At 25.9% G+C, this 20,679-nt stretch overlaps 2 protein-coding genes across 2 annotated transcripts in view; both read right to left on the bottom strand.

Annotated features, from left to right (window-relative positions):
- LOC126895565 (phospholipase ABHD3) lies at nucleotides 1-9,649 on the bottom strand. The gene is made up of 8 exons (XM_050667560.1): nucleotides 9,301-9,649; nucleotides 8,584-8,753; nucleotides 8,269-8,485; nucleotides 7,484-7,596; nucleotides 7,245-7,424; nucleotides 7,125-7,182; nucleotides 6,491-6,656; nucleotides 1-282 (listed from the first exon to the last, which is right to left on the bottom strand). Exons 1-8 carry the CDS (start codon nucleotides 9,412-9,414, stop codon nucleotides 98-100), a joined length of 1,203 nt encoding a protein of 400 aa, XP_050523517.1. The 5' UTR covers nucleotides 9,415-9,649; the 3' UTR covers nucleotides 1-97.
- A 7,981-nt stretch (nucleotides 9,650-17,630) lies between these two features.
- The window catches only part of LOC126895570 (uncharacterized), a 9,757-nt gene continuing 6,708 nt past the window's right edge, over nucleotides 17,631-20,679 (bottom strand). Inside the window, exon 2 of the transcript XR_007701673.1 lies at nucleotides 17,631-17,957. The gene's annotated coding sequence lies outside the window, so the exon portion shown is untranslated. The remainder of the gene's footprint in view (nucleotides 17,958-20,679) is intronic.

Raw genomic sequence — 20,679 nt, forward strand, 5'->3', positions numbered from 1 at the left:
AAATCTAGTTTTTTATTTGAATCATTACTAATTATACATGTATATTTATCCAATTATCCTTACATATTTTAAATAGATAATCATATAAGTAAAGAAATCAAATAAATTTATTGTAATTATTATCATTAAAAATGGCATTAAAGTACTGATTGATTGTATGCATCATGAATTCACTTTTATTTGAGAATGGCCAAGAACCTTCCAGAAACCCAATGTGCCCACCTCTTGCAGTTACCAAAATTGCAACATTTTCAAGTGAAGAGGCTAAGGATGTTGGAATATCTAAAATGTAATATTTTAATCGTAAATATCAAATAAGTTAACTGTTAATGGTTATATATTTCACGAAGAAGTCAAATTACACAGCCATACTATTGCTTAGCAGATTTAATTGTACTAATTGCTCATATTTATGTGACATTATATGAAAATTGGCTTTGTATAATAATACGCGATAATGATAGCAATTATTGTAAAAAAATATTGATCTTATATTAACTTGTTAAACTTAATAATATGAACCACGATTAAAGTATATCTTTAATCATTATATGAAAACATAGAAATAGTTTATTATATCTGATAATTGGTTATAATAACTTATAAAAACCACAGTTTAAATGAAACCTATTTGTGCACTCGAGTATAGAACAAAGAATTTGTAAATAAAATTCTCTGATTAAGCGCCCTCAAAGTAATATTTTATATATTATTGTTATTATTAAGGTTGAGAATTATATGTATTTATAAATTTTGTTAAGTTATTCTGAACACACCATCTGTCAGTACGAATTTTTAATAATTGACTTGAAAACTTAGTAATGTGTTATTACTGAGTTAATAATTTTAGAAAGGATTAGGGGTTAATGGCATTCCGCTACCACCGCACGTGCACGTCGTCTGCTACGCGGACGACACGCTGGTGGGGGCCGAAAGCGCCTCGTCTGAGGAGGCTGGATCTCGTGCGAACTGCGCGCTCAGCGCAGTCACCGCCTGGATCCAGCAGGAGGGGAGTGGACTGAGCCTCGCCCTGGACAAGACCGAAGCGGTCTTGTTCACGGGCATGTACAAGTTCACTCCTCCACGGCTCGCCGTGCTGGGGGTGGAGATCCCGCTTAAGGACTCCATGACTTATCTGGGCCTTGTCATAGAAAAACGTCTAAAGTTCGGGCCGCATATAACTCGTGCGGCCCAGCAGGCCCAGAAAGTCATGAATTGCCAGGCGGGACTCATGCCCAATCTGGGAGGGCCGAGGGAGATGCGGCGCAGATTTTTAGTTAGCGTCGTACACTCGGTCCTCCTGTACGGGTCCCCGGTTTGGGGGGATACTCTTGAGTGTTCGTCCAAAAACCGTGAAGCCCTGCTCAGGGTGCAGAGGCGGGCCGCGATCAGGACAGTTTCGGCGTACCGATCGGTGTCCGGAGTGGCGACGGGTATCCTGTCGTCACTGCCGCCTACCGACCTGCTCGCCGAGGAACGCGTCGCCGGGCATGATCTCCGCTAAGAACGCGAGGACCGGCTGGCGTTCAGGTGGACTCGCTTCTCGGAGGAAACGACGAGAGGCGAGTGGTCCAGGTCCCTCATAGGACCCGATCGGCTGGACAGGTGGGTGGACTGGACTCACGGTGAGATGACTTATCGTCTCACCCAAGTTATGTCCGGCCATGGCTGCTTTAACGAGTACTTACACCTTATTTGTAAAGCAGCCGCGCCGACGTGTGACCACTGTTCGGATCGCCCGGGACAGGCTGACAGCGCTCTGCAAACCCTCTTCCGGTGCGAGGCGTGAGACCAGGAAGAGGACTCTTTGGAGTTTCGACTAGGATCCACGTTCCGAGTCGGGTCCATGGTGGACCTGATGTTGAGGACCCGGGAGGCGTGGACGCTCGTCCAGGCGTTCGCCGAATCCGTCTTGTTAAAGAAGGAAGCGGAACGTCTGAGACAGAAGCAGCCACGCCACCCGGCACAGGAGGACCTAAGGCGCTAGTTTTAGTCGGTGTCTTAGGTTCTTGTTCTTGCTTTTGTGATTTGTTTTTGTTTGTGAGTTATTTTGCCAACCCTCCTTAACGGTTCCCACTCTGGGATCCGATTAACGGGTGGGGGCGACACCACGTTACGAATCAGCTCTTGATTAATTTCGGGCTGATTCACAACGTGGTGGTGTGAATTATTAAGACAGCGTGGGCCGTTTTAAGTAACGCCTCACGGCAGTTCCAGGGCGGCTCACAATAATGCCGGTCGAGGATACAAAAAAAAAAAGGGGGGTTAATGGCATCCTAAACGAAATATACTTTTGCTCTTTTATACAATTATACAACTAAGTTATACTCACTGAGTGATCTATAAGTGTATTAAAAAAGTTTATAAATACAAATAATTCCTACCACTAGTTATTACAATATTTTTAGTTTTTTTAAGTATAAATTTCAAAATATTACATAGAATTACCGTAAAATAAGCAAATGTTTCATGAAAAAACTTCCTACGAAAAAGCCATGTTAGCTTTAACGTAACATACGTAAAAGGTGTATTTACATGTTATATCGTTCCAAGTCTATTAGTTTACTTGTCTATAGTTATCTACCAATTAGCATAGATATAAAATATAAATGTATTGTATATTAATGCTTACTATAGAACAAAAGATAAGAAAGGTTAATACTTTTAAGGTTAATACTTATTCACTTTTCTATAGATTAATAGCATATTCACGTAAATTTATTACTATAGTAAAATAAATAAATATCTATTGGAATTCTATTTTGAATTATTATAATTAGGGTCGTAGAATGAAGCCAAAGGCTTTGGGGGTACAAAAATGATTATATAACTCAAAAAAATACAAAATCTACAAAAAATTTCATAATACTCTGTACTTACATTAGAATTTCCTACTGTAATTAAAATCTATCATTTAATTTTTTTAAATATGAAAATTCAGTACATATACACACATTTTTAATTATTTTTATAATTAAAGCCGGACCTAATATGCTATTTAGAGACTCATCGATTTATAGAAAACAGTCTAGAGAGCAATTGCTCCCATGCCAGTCCAATACTGGTTATATCAAATATAAACTTATTTTATACTTTATATATTCAAAAAATACATTACTTAACCCAAGACACTATAAATTTTAAACACTCACATTTTTTATTGTAATTTTTTATATTTAGCTTCGATGCGAAGCTAAGAAGGTATTAATATGTTTTTATATGTTAAATGTTATAATATAACATGCAATAATATGTTTTTTTTTCTTAGCTCTCACTGGACCAATTTCTTTCAACAATACGTCAAACGATCAGAAATCGTATCTAGTTGAAGATATTACCTTTAAAAATTGAAAAAATTTCCCTCGTTCCCCATAAATGAGGAAATATCAAAAAAAAAAAAAAAAATACAAATTTTAAAATCAGTAAATTTGTCATTTCTTTCACTTTTTTTCTTAAAATTTCAATATCTTTTTCAAAATTAACAAATCAACATAAATTTTTTTAATAAAGTGTTTTTTCAGGGGAAAACTCCAAAAAAATTACAAATTTAAAAATCGTTAATGTTAGACATATTAGCTTCGATGCGAAGCTGAGAAAGTATTGGTTTTACTATGATGTGTTTTTTGGTGTTTGTTACCACTTTTTCTGAGCTCTCACCGAACCGATTTCTTTCAATGATACGTCAAAAGATCACAAATCGTATCTAGTCGAAGACATTACCCTCAAAAATCGAAAAAAAATTCCCTCGTTCCCCGTAAATGGGGGAAACCGACAAAAAAATTACAAATTTAAAAATCACTAATTTTTGTAATTTTTTCAATTTTTTTTTTACTTAAAATTGCCATAACTTTTTTAAAAATGAACAAATCAATATAATTATTTTTATATAGATGCATGATATCATTATTTTGGTACATTTGGTATATTTTTTTTTATAAATCTGACCCTTTACCTGCCCACAGGGGGTATTTAAAATGACAACTTTTTACAAAAAATAGCTTTTTCAACTTGACTTTTGAAAATGTTCCGGAAAGTCTGACACTTTTATATAAATCTTAAATTAAAGCTAATGTAATATACTTTATCATCGAAAAAAAAATTTTGGATTTTATTTTATCTTCACGGTGAAAATAGCTACCGAATGCTATTATTGTGTGAAAATTCTCGATTTTGAATTTTACATTTTTAACTTTATTATACTATAACTTTTTGAAAAATGTATGGATGAATACAATTTTTTTATGAGAAATAATATTTATATCCCTTTTTTATTCGACATACTATTTTTTTAAATAACACCATTTTCCATTATATATTATAAATATAAATATATATAAAATTAAAAATGTAAAATATAAAATCGAGAATTTTCACACAAAAATAGCATTTGGTAGCCATTTTCACCGCGAAGACAAAATAAATGTCCGAAATTTTTATTTTCCATAATAAATTATAACAGATTAGCTTTAATATAAGATATGTATATAAAAATGTAAGTATTTCCAAACCGACCCAACCACATAGGAAAATAATATTAACATAAATAAGAAATTTCTTCTCACGAAGGGAGACTACAGTGGTGGGAACCTTGATATTTATTGAAGTTATTGAATTTAAATGATATAAAAATCAAATGATTTAAACATTTTTTTTTAACTAAAAAAAAATACAAAATCTAAAATTCCACATGCGGATTCGAACCTCATACCCAAAGCTTGAAAGACTCAAGTGTTACCGATTTGGCAACTGTCCGTTGCTTTCGTTGATTGATAATATTGGCCATTTAGACTGATACAAATTTGAAAGTTACTTTTTCGATTTTAAAAATGCAAAAAAATGTAATAAATTTTACATTTAATCTTACGAACTTTATTCTATGTCAAATTAATTTTTAATTTTAATTATATAATATTCATAAAAATCAGTGTATTCCCATTGTAATATATTTTAAAATAAAATAAAATACAAAACTCAGAATTTTAACACAAATAAATATAGTTTAAAAAAATTAGAAAAAAAATCTGCTTTTAAATAACATTGAACTGAAAAGTTAAAAATAATTTTTAAAATAAGCTTAAAACAATAATACAAATATTTTACGTTTATTTATTATATGTATTTACGTTTTAAACTTGTTTTATTTCACAATAATACTAATACTTTTCGTTTTTTAAACTATATTTATTTTTTTTTTTTTTTAAGGTTTAAAAATAAATCCTAAGACATTTTCCTTTCTTTTGATATACATTTTTTTTTTAAATCTGACCCTATATCTGCCCATAGGGGGGATTAGAATTAGCAATTTCTGCACAAAAATTTTACTTTTTCACTTTAGTTTTGAATATGTTCCAGAAATACTCCGAACTTCAAACATATGTGAAAATATGATAATTTTATGTACTATAAGTTCAAAAAAAAGATTTGTCCCGACGTCGTATCTACTATGTGAAAATGATTGCCGTAGATAAAAAATTTATGTAATTTTGGTGTTAAAATTTACGATATCATATTTTATTTTTTCAACTTTAAATTACTATAACTATTTGAAAAATTTATGGATAAATACAATTATTTTTTCATAAATATTTTATGTTTATTTCTTTCATTTGATATACATTTTTTGAAAATCTGACTTTTGACTTGACCACAGGGGGGATTTAAAATAATAATTTTTACACACGAGTTAAAATTTTTCAATTCAATTTTTGAAAATTTTTAAGGAAATATTGACTTTTTTATTTACTCTTTAATTAAAGCTTATGCAATATAATATATTATAAAAAAAAATGTCGAGATATAGTGAAAATGGTTCTCATATTCCAAAAAATATGCTATTGTTGTGTTAAAATTCATGGTATTGTATTTTAATATACCTTATAATGGAGGTACACTGATTTTTATGATTATATAAAACTAATTGACACAAAATATAAAGTTAAACTTATTAAAATTTTTTTTTTCTTTTCATTCAAAAAAATTAATTTTAACCTCTGTATTAGCTTAAATTGCCAACTTTATAAAAAACGAATGCAACAAACGTTTTCCGATTCATTAAAAGTCATTGTCTGTGGCAATGATTTTTTTGTAATTTTTCCTTAATTTTTTTTTATTTAGAATTTCGCTTTTGATAAATCCACCAATTTCATAAAATTAAACACTAATTACAGATTTTCATCAAAGCGTTTCTAATGATAGTGATTTAAATCATTGTCAGATATCATCTATACTAGTTCTAACTATGCCATATCCCCACTGTGCCACGACCTCACTGAGATGGGTTTTTTTTATTATATTTTTATTTAAATTTGTTGTTTTTTTTTTTTTTTTATTGTATATTTAATGTTATTTTTATCTAAAACTTATTGGTATAATTGATGTACATTTTACAGTTTCATTGTTTATTTTGTACATCTTAAACATTATAAAAACAGTATCAAGGCCCGGTATTATATACTTTAAATTCAATTATAATTTTTTTAACTTGTTTTACCTTGTTTTAGAGCAAATGGGTCATCTTCAGCACTAAGGAATAAGCATGGAGTTTGAAAGCGATCAATTTTATCATGTAATGACGCGGCATCATAATATTCTTCTACTGTATTGTAGCCAAACATTTTTATAGTGAAATTTCTATCAAATTCTCTTATAGTTTTGCTCTATAAAAAAAAAAAATGGGATATTAAAAACTGTTTAGTCTCTAATTTGAACTCATAACTAAAAATTCATTCGAAAATTGATAAAAGTTTAAAAAATGGTAGACCAATGTCATTTTGAAAGTAATTTTTGCATAAAATTCAGTTAAAATGTAAAATAAATTAATTTAGAACTATTTTTTAATAGCATAAATCAATTTTAGCAATATATAAGAGAAAAGCAAATTTAAAATTCTAGTAAATTACAAAGGGACACATTGTATACAGGTTAATCAGTAAATAAGGAAACAGGTCAATTGTTTCAAACAATAAGAACAATAAAAAACCTCTTTTTTTACTAAATGAACACTCCATATATTAGTATATAAATAATAAAAATTTTTTATATTAATTAGAAAAATAAATAAAGAGAGAAAATTGTGTGTATAATTCTTAATAAGTAACTTTTTATTAATACGTATGTTTCTATACTTTCATAATTTCATCATAATTCCACTTGTAGTTTGAAGAATCTAGTATCCCACGATTGCTAAAAAATTATAAGCATTCGTATAATTAAAACAAAAATGAATTGTTTAACTAAATACTTACTCCCTTATTTGTTTTTTAAGGCAATTAGCTAAATAGTTGGTTATTAAATAATTAATGATAGGTTTTTCAATATTTTTTACAGTTGAATTTAAATTCCATGGCACTGAAACAATCATTGCTGCCATGAAATGTTTATAAGTATGTTGCTCTTTTGATTGCAAAAAATTTCCCAATATCAATCTAAATAAACATGTTATGAATAAGAAATTTCAAATTAAACACTTTAACAGATAACTCACCCCCCCATAGATATGCCTAAGCCTCCTAAAACTGTATTCGGATATTTATGTTTTATATGAATGATAACTTCTAACAAATCTTCAATATTGTTTGCACTGTAACTTCTAGGTGTCTATAAAGATATTTAATTAAACTTACTAAAATTATACATGATATGATATACTCATGGCAGACATAATAATGATCATATTATTATATATCATTTTTTTATTTTGTGTAAAAAGCAAACTTAAATTTAAATTCTATTTTAAAATTAACAAATAGTATCTACAATTGTCAAAAATAAAATTCAAATAAATGATTATTATATATCTATGTTTGTTATGTATTATTTTGATCTCTCAATAAAAAAGTAGTTTTGTAAAGGTTGACAATGAGATCAAATAAGAGCTAATGGTTAAATAAGGACAAAAATTCGACACTGTGCTAGGTTTTTTTTTTAGTGAAAATATACATATTTAACTAGCTTTTAAAATAGAAAATAATGTAATTTAGAATATGATTGTTCAATAACAACTTTTGGATCAGTATTTCAGAAGTTATTAACTATTTAAAGTATTAAATGGAGATCAGGCACACGAGCTGCTATTTTTATCATTTGAAATTTTTATTTTTTTTATTTTACAAGCTAGTTAAATATGTATGATTCCATTAAAAAAAACTTTAAAAATAACGTTTAACACACGAGAGATTACAAAAACAAAATAGTATACATAATAAACAAAATATTACACAACCCACTACATTTTTCTGCCTTTATTAATAACATTCTCAAAAAAACAACCTTTAGTTGAATTCCTCCTATTCCTCTATAATTGAAAACCACTAACCGAAAACCAGCTTTGTGGATTGATAAAGACACAGCTTTGACATATTCACAATCACTATCACCAGTTAATCCAGGTAAAAACAAAATTGTAAAATGATTATTATTAGCATTTTTTGCAGGTTCCAACCAATCTATTGCTACTTGACCACCATCATGAAGATTTAAAAGTTCCCTAAAAGTAAATTAAGAAATATATTCATAAACAATGTTAAAATTAAATTCCCATTACAAAAAAACAAAATAAGTTATTATCAAATAAAATAAAAGTACCTTTTAAATGGAATTTTAGGCACAGTTAATGATCTTATATACCCTGAAACTATACTCTGTAATCTTGCTTCATAACACCAAAAAGTAGGCCAATATTTTTTATTGATGACAGGCATATTTTGATAAATAAATGTTTTGAATCTTCCTTCTTTGCAATAAACTTTTGGCTTCTAATTAAAAATTGTTTATATTAGAGCTCTTAAACAACTTAAATGTAGTTTCACAACTAATTTATTCAATATTTATAATACTGACGTTTAATTATTTTATAATAAAAATTTTCAACTGCATTTTGAATCAAATGTTTAACCTATTATAGTATAGAATATACAATATTATGTAAGATATACAGTTATTAAATGAATTGAATTAAAACTATTTCAATTTGGGAAAATATAATTAGTTAGATATGTAATAAAATTAATTAAAAAATGTTTTATTCAAAACATTAGCAAATTGCATTAATTACTTTTTTTATAATTACAATTATTTGTTCATTGAATTAGTAAAACTAAGGAAATAAATCATATTTCGTTTTTTAAGTACAGGAATATGGTTTACAGAATAATTTTTATTTTTAAGATTAAAAAAAGGTGCTAAATTATAATTTATAACTATTTAAAAAAATAACTTTTCTTTTAATAATTATCACCAAATTGCTCTAAATTTTGTATTCTTAATATTTTTAATTACGATTATTACAAATGCTTGACTTACTTTCACAACCAAATAATAATAATAATTTGCAGCACCAATAGCAGTAGTCAGTCCAATTACACTGGTGGGCATCCATGAACTCAAATTTGATAAGGCATTTATGAAAAAATTCATTTTAAAATTTTTTTACCTAGCAACTAGTTTTATTAAAAAAAATTCATATTTTTTAATAATCAGTAGTAAAATTCTTAAAATAACCCGTGATGTATTAAAAATGTGTAATTAAATTTGATAAGCTCGTTCAATAACTTATAGTAATATTTTTAAACTGTTTAATGTCTAAAACAGCTAATTATACTAATAGTAGTAGCGCACAAAATAAATATTACACTCTAAACAAATTTTAATCTAGGGCTATACGAACCAGGAAAATATTTATCAGTAATTAAATTATACCACAGATAAGATAAAGCTTTATCTTATCTGTGATTATACGGAATGTTTATTATAGAACAATATCTGATAAAATGATATTAAAAAAATCGTTATTTAAAAGGAATCATAAATGATAGGTTTGGTATTTTTCAGAAGCGTATTACTGTAAAAAAAATTTTACTGGGAAAATATCTCCGTAAATATTTAAAAAACTAATATTTCCGAGGAAAATATTTGTAAAGAAATTATTTTGGAGGAACTGTATATACACCGTCCTACGGTCTAGCTGTCTTGTACATAACAATTGCATACCTAGGACTTCATGCGACATTTTAGAGACATAAAAAAATTGTGAAACTTCTATCCTGTTATACTCAAATTTCTAATATTTTAAATAAACGCTTATATTTTTATTTATGAAGTACACTAACTAAATTCTAAAGTTCATTTTTTATCAAATAATATAAAATTAAAATAATTGCTTTGAAAAATACTCATTCATTTTATATTTTCTTCAGCCTAAAAAAATGTTTATTGACGCTTTAAACTGAAATTAAAGAATTTTTCTAAGTATGAATTTCTATTATTAACAATTAAAGTGACTATACTATAAAGGGTTAAACCAGGGACTAAAATAATGTGTTTCCTGAATTAATTATGTCCAACTAAGGGTCTTACAAAAAAAATTGTTTGGTTTGTTTTAGTTACATATATTTTTTGATTTATCAGCTATTAGTTACATTTTAGAATCATCCATTGGACTTATAAGAGTGTCAACTTAATTTTCTAAATGGCAATATACATTTGTAACTAACTTATAAAATAGGAAATAATCTAATTAAGAAAATGACTGGTCGATACTAATTTTTGGACCAGTATTTCAGAGGTTATTAAAATTTTATAGTAATGGCTGGAGGTGAAACGTGGGTGTTGTTATTTTTATCACTTGTCATTTTTTGACTGTACTCTTTCTCTTGCGTAGATAAAAAAATTTTAATTAGTATATTGTTTTGAAAACAACGAGAAAAAATATTCTACCTATAATGATGTACTATTAATGATCAGTGTATTTTATTTGAAGAATTGTTCAGTAACGATTCACAGTTATGGGAATTTAATTAAGAAAAACTGGCCTTAATTAATAAAAAATAATTCTAAGAAGTAATTATTAAAAATATATTTGATATTAGTTTAGTTTAGTTGTGACATATATAAATTATTACTATTAATAATAATCACGTTAATGTATACGCCGAAAATCTAACAATTAAAATACTTATTAGTAAAAATACTTATTTTAGAAAGAGGGAAGAACATTATATAACTTATAAGAGTGGTAGTAATAGATCACAGATTAATTATTTTATGTGGAAGAGAGAGAGCGTAAAGCGTGTAAAATATTGTAAATTTATACTAGGCGAGAGTGTAACTTCACAAAATAGACTGATGGTAATGGTGTTGTGGTGTACCGAGAAGAGAATATACAAAAACAGAAGGAACACGGGAGAAAACGAAAAAGAATTTGTAAAGACAGTAAAAAAAAAGGATGGTGTGAAATTTCGAGGGAGACATAAATAATGTGTGGAATAGATTTGCTAGTTGTGTAAAGAATACTGCAAAGGAGATAGTTAGTGAGAGTAGGAGTAGAATGCCAGGAAACAAGGAAACCTGGTGGTGGGATGAGGACGTTCAAGAAATCATAGAAAGTAAGAATAAGCAATTAAAAATATGTCAGAAGAACAAAAGGAGAGAAGATTGGATGGAGTATAAACGGTTGTGTAAAGAAGCCAAGTGTGCAGTAAGTAAGGAAAAGTTTAAGAAGCATGATGATTTGTATGATAGGCTAGGACAAATGAAGGCGAGAAAGTAATTTTTTTGAACGGGACTAATAATACTCGTAATACTCGTGCGGATTAGTTAACGTTCGTTTCGTTGTCTATAATCATCATGCAGGACAAAGAATTAGGGATTCGACTGTATATGAGATTGAGGATGGTATTTACACTAGATAAAATTATAAGAATTACAAAACAAGGATTATATATTAAAATGACANATACTCATAATACTCGTGCGGATTAGTTAACGTTCGTTTCGTTGTCTATAATCATCATGCAGGACAAAGAATTAGGGATTGGACTGTATATGAGATTGAGGATGGTATTTACACTAGATAAAATTATAAGAATTACAAAACAAGGATTATATATTAAAATGACAATAAATATAAAGTATCATAAAATAGTGGATTGGAGGGTCACTTAATATGTACATGCCACAAAATGCAATATATTAAAACAAAATAATGAAACTAAGACGATTAACAAATAATGTATACTATCTACCTATTAATTTGATGGCTGGTGGTTCATTCAATAACAGACTGAATCGTAGTATCGAGATTGAATGACACCAAATCGAACAATGTGGGGAGTCATGCAGACAATTTTACACGAAATGCACAAGGGCATAGATGGTTATAGCAGTTCTATAACCACAACGAATCACAAGGGTGATTAATCAATTAAACGACTATAAGCTATACTAGATTTGAAATTTTTGCATGGATTATTTTTAAAATAATTAAAATTAATAATAACTCGATAAAAAAAAATTTTCATTTGTACATGCTTACTTTTAAATTAGTAATAATCTTAAAAATAAGATAATAGAAAAAATCTAATTTCAGATTTGAATAATTTGGTACCAACCAGCGTAATAATTTGGTTTAATGTAATAGATTAATTATATATTTATCTATGATCAATAAAAAAATATTTCATTTTAGTTATATAATTTTACAGTATAATTCAGTATAAAAACAAATTTTATAATTCTAATTTGGAGGTATTTAATAATAAAAAGTTTTTTTTTAGTGGCTATTATTTACAGTATAATATTTTTTAGATATTTGATTAAATTGCTAGAATTTTCACCTCAGAAAAGAATTAAGAAAAAAAAGCAAAATTAGTTATTTTGACTGATGTGGTTCGAAATTCGTACTCCGATGGTATAATACCGAATTTTATTCGTCACAGATACCGTGCATTACACATACAAGTCAATAAAAAGGAATATTTAAGCTAGTTCGTAAATTCAAAGTCTCTTTTCTTAAATTTGAGAATGTAAAATAATCAAAATAAGTTTAAATTTATTTTTAATGTAAGTTAGATTCATGTAATTTTTATAAAAATTGTTGTACTCATTAATATGGCAAACCCTTACAAGTTATTTTAAAATAAACAAAAAAAAACTTTGAATATAAAAATAGCATGTTTTTTTTAACTACTGAAGCCATTTGTTCATAGAATTTTTTAGCTTCGATGCGAAGCTGAGAAGGTATTGGTTTTACTAAGATGTGTTTTTTTTTTTTTTGTGTCTATTACCACTTTTTCTCAGCTCTCACCGAACAGATTTCTTTCAATGATACGTCAAAAGATCACAAATCGTATCTAGTCGAAGGCATTACTCTCAAAAATTGAAAAAATTTCCCTCGTTCCCCGTAAATGGGGGAAACCTCCAAAAAAATTACAAATTTAAAAATCGCTAATTTTCGGAATTTTTAAAATTTTTTTTACTAAAATGTGCCGCAACTCTTTCAAAAATGAACATATCAATATAATTTTTTTTTATATAGATGCTTGATGTCTTTACTATGTATTTGGTATATTTTTTTTGTAAATCTGACCCTTTATCTGCCCACAGTGGGGGATTTGAAATGACAACTTTTTCAACTTAACTTTTGAAAGTTTTCCGGAAGGTCTGAGACTTTTATATATATCTTAAATTAAAGCTAATATAATATACTTTAATTAAAAAAAAAAAAAATTTGACCTCTGGACTTGTTTTCATGGTGAAAATGGCTATCGAATGCTATTTTCGTGTGAAAATTCTCGATTTTATTTTTTATATTATATTTAACTTTATAATGCTATAACTTATTGAAAAGTGTATGGATCCACACAATTTTTTTATGAGAAATAATATTTTTTAATAAACCCTTTTTCATTCGACATACTTTATATTAATCGAGATATTAATAAGGAACCAGCAGATCATGTAGCTTTTGGAATAAAACACCAATTTTTTTAAAATTAAACACTATCTAAAGATTTGCATCGAAGCGTTTATTTTTGATAGTGATTTTAATCACTGTCAGATATCATTATACTTGATCCAACTATACCACGNTATCATTATACTTGGTTCAACTATACCACGGCACCACTGTGCCGCGACCCCCCTGTGCTGGAGTTTATTTGTAATAATACTTTAGTAATTTTATAGTACGTAACATAAGCTTAATTTTAAATGTTTAAAGAACGCAATATTCCCGGAATATTTTTAAAAGTTAAGCTGAAAAAATTGACTTTTGTGAAAAATTTGCTATTTGTCCTGTAGGCAAGTAAAGGATCAAATTAAAAAAAAAAAAAATTATACCAAATTAAAGAAAAATACCTAAAGTTTCAATATAAAAAAATTATTTTGTTTCATTCATTTTTCAAAAAGTTATGGCAGATTTAAGTACTAACATTTACAGTTAGTGTATCATCGAAAGTTATTAACAAATTAAAACAAACCTACCTATGTTACTTTTATAATTTATCGTTTTTCTATGAACCGTTAACGTTTATCAATATAAGACATTAATGTTGCTGACTTTAAAAAACGAGTAGATATGCTTTTTCTAATCACCGTTTAACAGTTGTACTCGTTGAAAATTTAATCAAATTTGATAATAACATATTTTTCTTTAAATCAAATAATCTGATGATATAAAAAAATATCTGGGTTACCATTTGAAAATCAAAAGTAGGTACGAGTTTAGAGTATAAAGGGATGGTAGCAAAAAATTAAATTTTTGTTTAAAGCAGCTCAACAAAGAATCATTATTGTAAATACAATAAAATAATGATTTACCCTAATATTTTGAAGATATTTTGTGAAGCGATGTTAAAATGCATCTTAAATTATATGATTATTTTAAAAATAGTAAGATTCAAAAAATTACAAAATAATAAAACAAAAAAAATTATTTTTTAGTTAATTCTTTTTGCACATATATTTTATTGATTTACACCATTAACCAATATCCCAAATTTATAATGTTTTCTTCGTAGACATAAATAGTTATAAGCAAATTAAAATAATATTAGTCATTCACATAATTAGAAAATAATATTATTTATTCAAAATTTATTGACATAACACATATTTTCTTTAATATAACAAATAAAATTTATTTAACACAAAATATATTTTCTTCATCACTAAAAAAATTTGTATTAAATAATTTAATAGAAGTATTAGTTTAATTTCTATGGTTATAATATAATAATAAGTGTCATATTATTCTGACAAAAATTTATCCGTTGTGCATAGATCATAAGTCAATATAACTCCTTATTATTGATTTAAAAATTTCACGAAACAAAAGAATTTGAAATATATTATTGAAACTTTAAACGAATTATACCAATAAAAATTAAATATAAACAATAAAAAATTTTCATGTCTACGACACAAAGAAACATTAAATTTATGTGTATATTTACTTTAAATTTTTTAATTTTAAAATAATTTGTAATTATAATAATAATTTTAGGAATTTTTAAAAGAAATCATTCCTTAAGTAAAATTATGTAGAATTTCAGTAATTAAATAATTAATTTATGAAACTCATTACAATAATGTTCCTAAGGTCCTACTTGATCCTTAGTCGACTTTTAGCTGATTTTGAAGATAACCCTATTAAATTTACTGTAGTCCTAAAAAACTTATATTACAATTTTATTCTAGATAGCTAGAATAAAGAAAATTATATATATTTATATTTAAGACCTTATGTTTGTCTGGTATTTTTGAACGAAAAAGTTCTTTAAGCTATTAAGACATTGTTATTGCTTTAACTATTTTTTTAATTAATAATCGTGGGGTTTAATTGTTATAAAATAAATAATTTTAATTATGGTTATTAAAAATATCAAAACCAATTGCTTATCGGTTACTTTGCCATTCATTTTATTACGAATAAATGGTTTTTAAAAAGAACAGAAAAATGTTAAGATTATCATTTTATTTGGGAGATCCTACATATATTAGTCTGTATATTTGTCATATGATTATATATACAGAATTAAATTGTCTATGTTCGTCATTTTTATGTCATTCATAATTAAACAAGAATTATAATTTAACCTAGATTGGCAAAAACAAACCTAGACAAAAACTGTCATAACTCAATAAAATAGCATTTCTTTTTATTCTAGGAATATGAAAAAAGTTCATAATCTAAAAAATAGTTTTTTAATTAAATTTTCATGACAGTTTTGATCTTGAGGTGTGATCATAAATGTATTACCAATGTACTAATTTTTTATAAGTCTTGTATTACGTACTCACTTGACTATAAACTAATTTGATACATTTTTTGTAATGACTACATATTTTAACAAAAAGCTAAAATTTTCTAATATAAATATTACATTTTTAATTTAGAACTCTTAATCATTATAGTTAAGCGCTAACAGGGTTAACGCTTAAATTCCAGGTCCTAAACTACAATTATTTAGCCATAAAATATAATGTATAACTATTTTCTAAAATCTCAAATAAATTAAAGTTTTACTAGACGTATTAATTTTATCCTTTACTCCTATAAATAAAGGTAAGAAGGAAAAAAAAATCTTTATACAATATAACCCTCAAATATATTTTTTTAATTTTTATAAAAATAATAAGAAATCTAATTATTCTAGAGAAGTTAAATAATTTTAGGGGCTTAATAAATTTTGTTAATCTATTTCAAACACTCATCTGTCTGTACAAGTTTTACCCACAATTTTTTTTCAACTACGCAACAAATGTTTCCAACTGCACAAACAATGCACAATAGCACTATAAATTATAGCCTGATATAATTATTAACAAAACTATGTATTTTAATAAATCAAAAGTTGTATAAATAACTAAAAATTATTTATTTGTTCATGATAATTGTTTGATTAAAGACAGTTTGAATATATTAGATTGAGTAGTCAATTTTAAAATATACAGAATATTATGGGATGCATTTGAGTTTATAAAAGTTATATATTAAGAACCAATAATTATTATATATTTTAATTTATACTTTTAATTATAAACATATTTATTAAATTAATTAATTTTTAGGTTATAATAAAACCCGAGCAATTAAAAAATAGTTGAACAAATCTAATAATTATTAACTTTTTTTAAATAAACATTAAATTTTATATTAGGAGAGAAGGGCACAATAATATATTTAATTATCAAAGTGCTCTATTTCAAAGAATTTTCAAGATATTTGAGTGATATTTTATTATTAATAGATTGAAAACTATTTTAAGGTTATAAAAAAATGATTAATATTTCTAATTTAAAATTTTATCTAGGTTTAATTGTAGTGAAAAAAAAGTTTAAAACGTCTTATTTAGGTATTGGCCCCACAGTGGGACAATTTGTGGTTTAGAATGGGACAACAGATTAATTTTATGGAATGGCTGGCACCATTTTAATACATTTATAAAAAATAATAACCAATTCAGATCAAATTTTATAAGTTTTGATCAAATAAAAGCAAATTAAAGTGTTAAAAAATAAAAAAATAAATGTTGTATTATTATGAAAAAAAACATTATTTAAATAAATAAAAAATATTTATTTAATTTAGCCTTAGCTCGCAATAAAATGGCGAGTAAAAAAAATAATGTTTTTTTAAAAATATTTATTTTTTTTTCAGATTGCACAATATTTCTTCAAAGTATTTAATAGAAAACACCAATACATCTTCAGTTTTGAATATTAATATTTCCTTTATGTAGTCCAAAATTATATCTTTTACTTTGCTATTATTTTTTAATTAACTTTTATATTAAAGTTATAATTCTTTTTAAAAAATTAAAGCTCTTAGCTGAAAATAAAAATATTGCACGAGATCAAACATAAGATTTTATAACTTACAACTTTCATTAGGTACATTGACTTTAATCTAATAATTTGATCCTATTACTTTCGTACACGTAATGTCAAATCTGTGATAACTTGTCTATTTTCCAAAACCTCCATACAATCTTCAATAACCAACTTTCTACTACTATTATCATCCCACGAGTATTCTAATAAAAAACCTGCTTGAGAATACAGCGAAGTTATTTTAATACTTGGAGATTGAGGTGAATCATATCTTTGCAATACTCTCTTGATGATTGACACTGCATTCTCATACTTTTAACCTTATGTGTTTCTTCTACTCAATCTATCTATAAAAATATTACAAGTTATGTCAAAGTTATGTTACTTAAATAAACAAATAAACATTAGTTAAATTTTTACATAAGTTGTTTTGTAAAATAAAGTATATAGAAATAGTTGAATAGATATTTATAACATCTTTGTATCTTATGATAGCTAGATAACGTATATAAGCATAGTTCATTCCTATCGTGAATAAATTCTATTAGATAAAAAAATATTTATTTCCATAAAATATAACAATATATATGTCATGCTGTGATTTACAGATCTATAAATTAGAGAATAATGTTTAATTGGATAAGACATGATAAAATACGATATTTTAATTTAGATAAGAAAGAGGCTTAAGTATAACTTTTAATGTTATTATTCATTTCTTCACTGTACTCTTCCTCCTTTTCTGGTACAAAAATGTCAAATTTGGACAAAAATTTAAATTTTGATGTGTATATTTCACGGTGTCAACTATAGTTTGGTTATATTGATAGGTATGAAATATTTTCATGTTAGATGATCGTTGCAGGCATAGAAATTTTTCATCGAAAATTCAAACCGAGTATTATTAGAAGAAAATTTTATTGACTAGTTCAATTTTTCGTCATTTGATTAGATAATAACAGTAGTTATGTTATCATTAATTTCACGAGAAATAATAATGGTTTTATATTTTTCGCCTGATTTTCTAAAAGAAAAATTTTATTATTTATATTAAATATAATAATAATGTAATTAATACTACTTTTTATCCTCTTAGGAATTAATAAAAAGAATTTTTTATAGATTTTTATTATTAAAACATTTATAAAGCTTACATTAATTTTCAAATAAAACTTATATTGATAAATTTGTATAGTACATTATTTCCCGGTGATAATTAAGTCGTGAAAAATCTTACAAGTTGAAGAATACATACATTTAATAAGAAAACCATTTTTAACATGGTTTATACAAGATTATAGGCGAACATTTTGGTGTGTTATGGGGCTAAAATAATTCTTAGTAAGGTAACTCGTAAGGGCACTTGGTTTAATTCAACCTCCGAGTATCATTGTGCAATTTGTATAGATATCTATTGGCGGAATATTTACAATTTTAAAATTAAATTAGAATAGATAACAAAATTAGTTAAAAATATGTATGGTCTAAATAAATAGCAGTTACTATAACATTAGGAGTAATGCTTCCTTTCTAGAGAGCTGATCTACCTAATCTCCCCCTGATGTCTCCCTATAAATAAGGTAAAAACTAAACTTCATGATAAAAAATTTCGATTTTAATAATTATGATTAATTTTTTTTAAGGACATAAGTTATTTATTTGTGAGATTTTTTAACATGTATAAATACTAGAAATAATTGAAAAAATAAATAAATTACAAATATCTGGAATGTAATTTATCAAATGTTTCTATGTCTAATCATACTACTAATGGCTGATTTATTTATTTTATTAAAGCATTAAAAAAAATATATATTAATTATAAGTAATACAGATGTTCTTTACAGTATTAAAGTTATAAATATAATAATAATAATACTATTTAAAAATCGCATACAAACTGTTGCAGCTATATCAATATATTTTTAAAATACTGATGATACGCGAACTTCACGTAATATTACTTAATAACAAAAATAAATACATTATTTGAATTACTAATTATTTGATCTAAAATATAGAATATAATTTAATATACCTAATGGCTAATAAAAAGCTATTTAATTTACAACGGACAATTTAAGATTTAAAAAACAGAGATAGTTTATGTTGGTCTAAAAAAGTTCATAGTTTAAAATTTAAATATAAATTATCTTTGAAAGGGAATTTAAAATTTTCTCTAACAATATAATTTAAAAAAATTACTTAAATTTTTTTTTCATTTTAAGAGGCTTAATTTTTATAAAAAAAAAAATTATTTTACGAAACTATATGTTTTATATTCGATAAAATATAAAATTAGTATCAATGTAATCTTAAAAACAATTATTTTTAAAGTAAATATTTATAGTACAAAATTAAATATGTTAAATCACTACCTTACGCTTTTAAATTACATTATATTATACCTTTGGTTATCAACTATAAAGATTTATTCTTATATATTTAAATTAAATTTTTGGTAATGACTATAAAAAAATTAACAAAATTTCGTAATTTCTTTATTTGTGAATTTCTCAATAACTAATTTTTAAGTTCATTCATAAGAGTACTTCAATAATTATATGTGAATCTCATTTCACTTTGAAAAATTATCCCTAAGTATTATTTTTATATAAAAAACTTGATAATAATCATAAATGCTATCTATGATGAAAGATAATTCAGGACCTAATTATTTTCGAATTTTATCATCGATAAACTAAGAGAGTTTTTATGTATTTATATAATATTTACTTCTACATGCTATACCTGACAATAACGCCTGAGAATTGTTTTTTAAGAAGGACTTTTGATGTCTTTTACATTTAAAATTAATTATCTCTAAAACCGCTCGTTGGATTTTTTACATACAAAGTTGTTTAAAAATAACAAGCGATCAGAAATATCTAAAAAAATATGGGATTCTAATTAAAACAAGATGTTTCGTCGTTACAGGACATCCATTAACGGTTAAATAAAATAATCAAATTTTTACCGAAAATAGAAAAAAATTCCAACAATTTTAGCTTCGATGCGAAGCTGAGAAGGTATTGGTTTTACTAAGATGTGTTTTTTTTTTTTTTTTTT

This window comes from Daktulosphaira vitifoliae, unplaced genomic scaffold (assembly GCF_025091365.1).
Source record: "Daktulosphaira vitifoliae isolate Bord-2020 unplaced genomic scaffold, ASM2509136v1 Scaffold_1, whole genome shotgun sequence".
In the NCBI taxonomy this organism is placed as follows: domain Eukaryota; kingdom Metazoa; phylum Arthropoda; class Insecta; order Hemiptera; family Phylloxeridae; genus Daktulosphaira; species Daktulosphaira vitifoliae.

Bases quoted from the DNA above. Each gene is read 5' to 3' on its own strand.
- LOC126895565 (XM_050667560.1), bottom strand. From the start codon at position 9,414: ATGAATTTTTTCATAAATGCCTTATCAAATTTGAGTTCATGGATGCCC. The intron at 8,486-8,583 runs GTACTTTTATTT...ATTTACTTTTAG, and splicing joins CCTAAAATTCCATTTAAAAG to GGAACTTTTAAATCTTCATG. The intron at 6,657-7,124 runs GTATAGAAACAT...TTTTTTTTATAG, and splicing joins ATTATGATGAAATTATGAAA to AGCAAAACTATAAGAGAATT.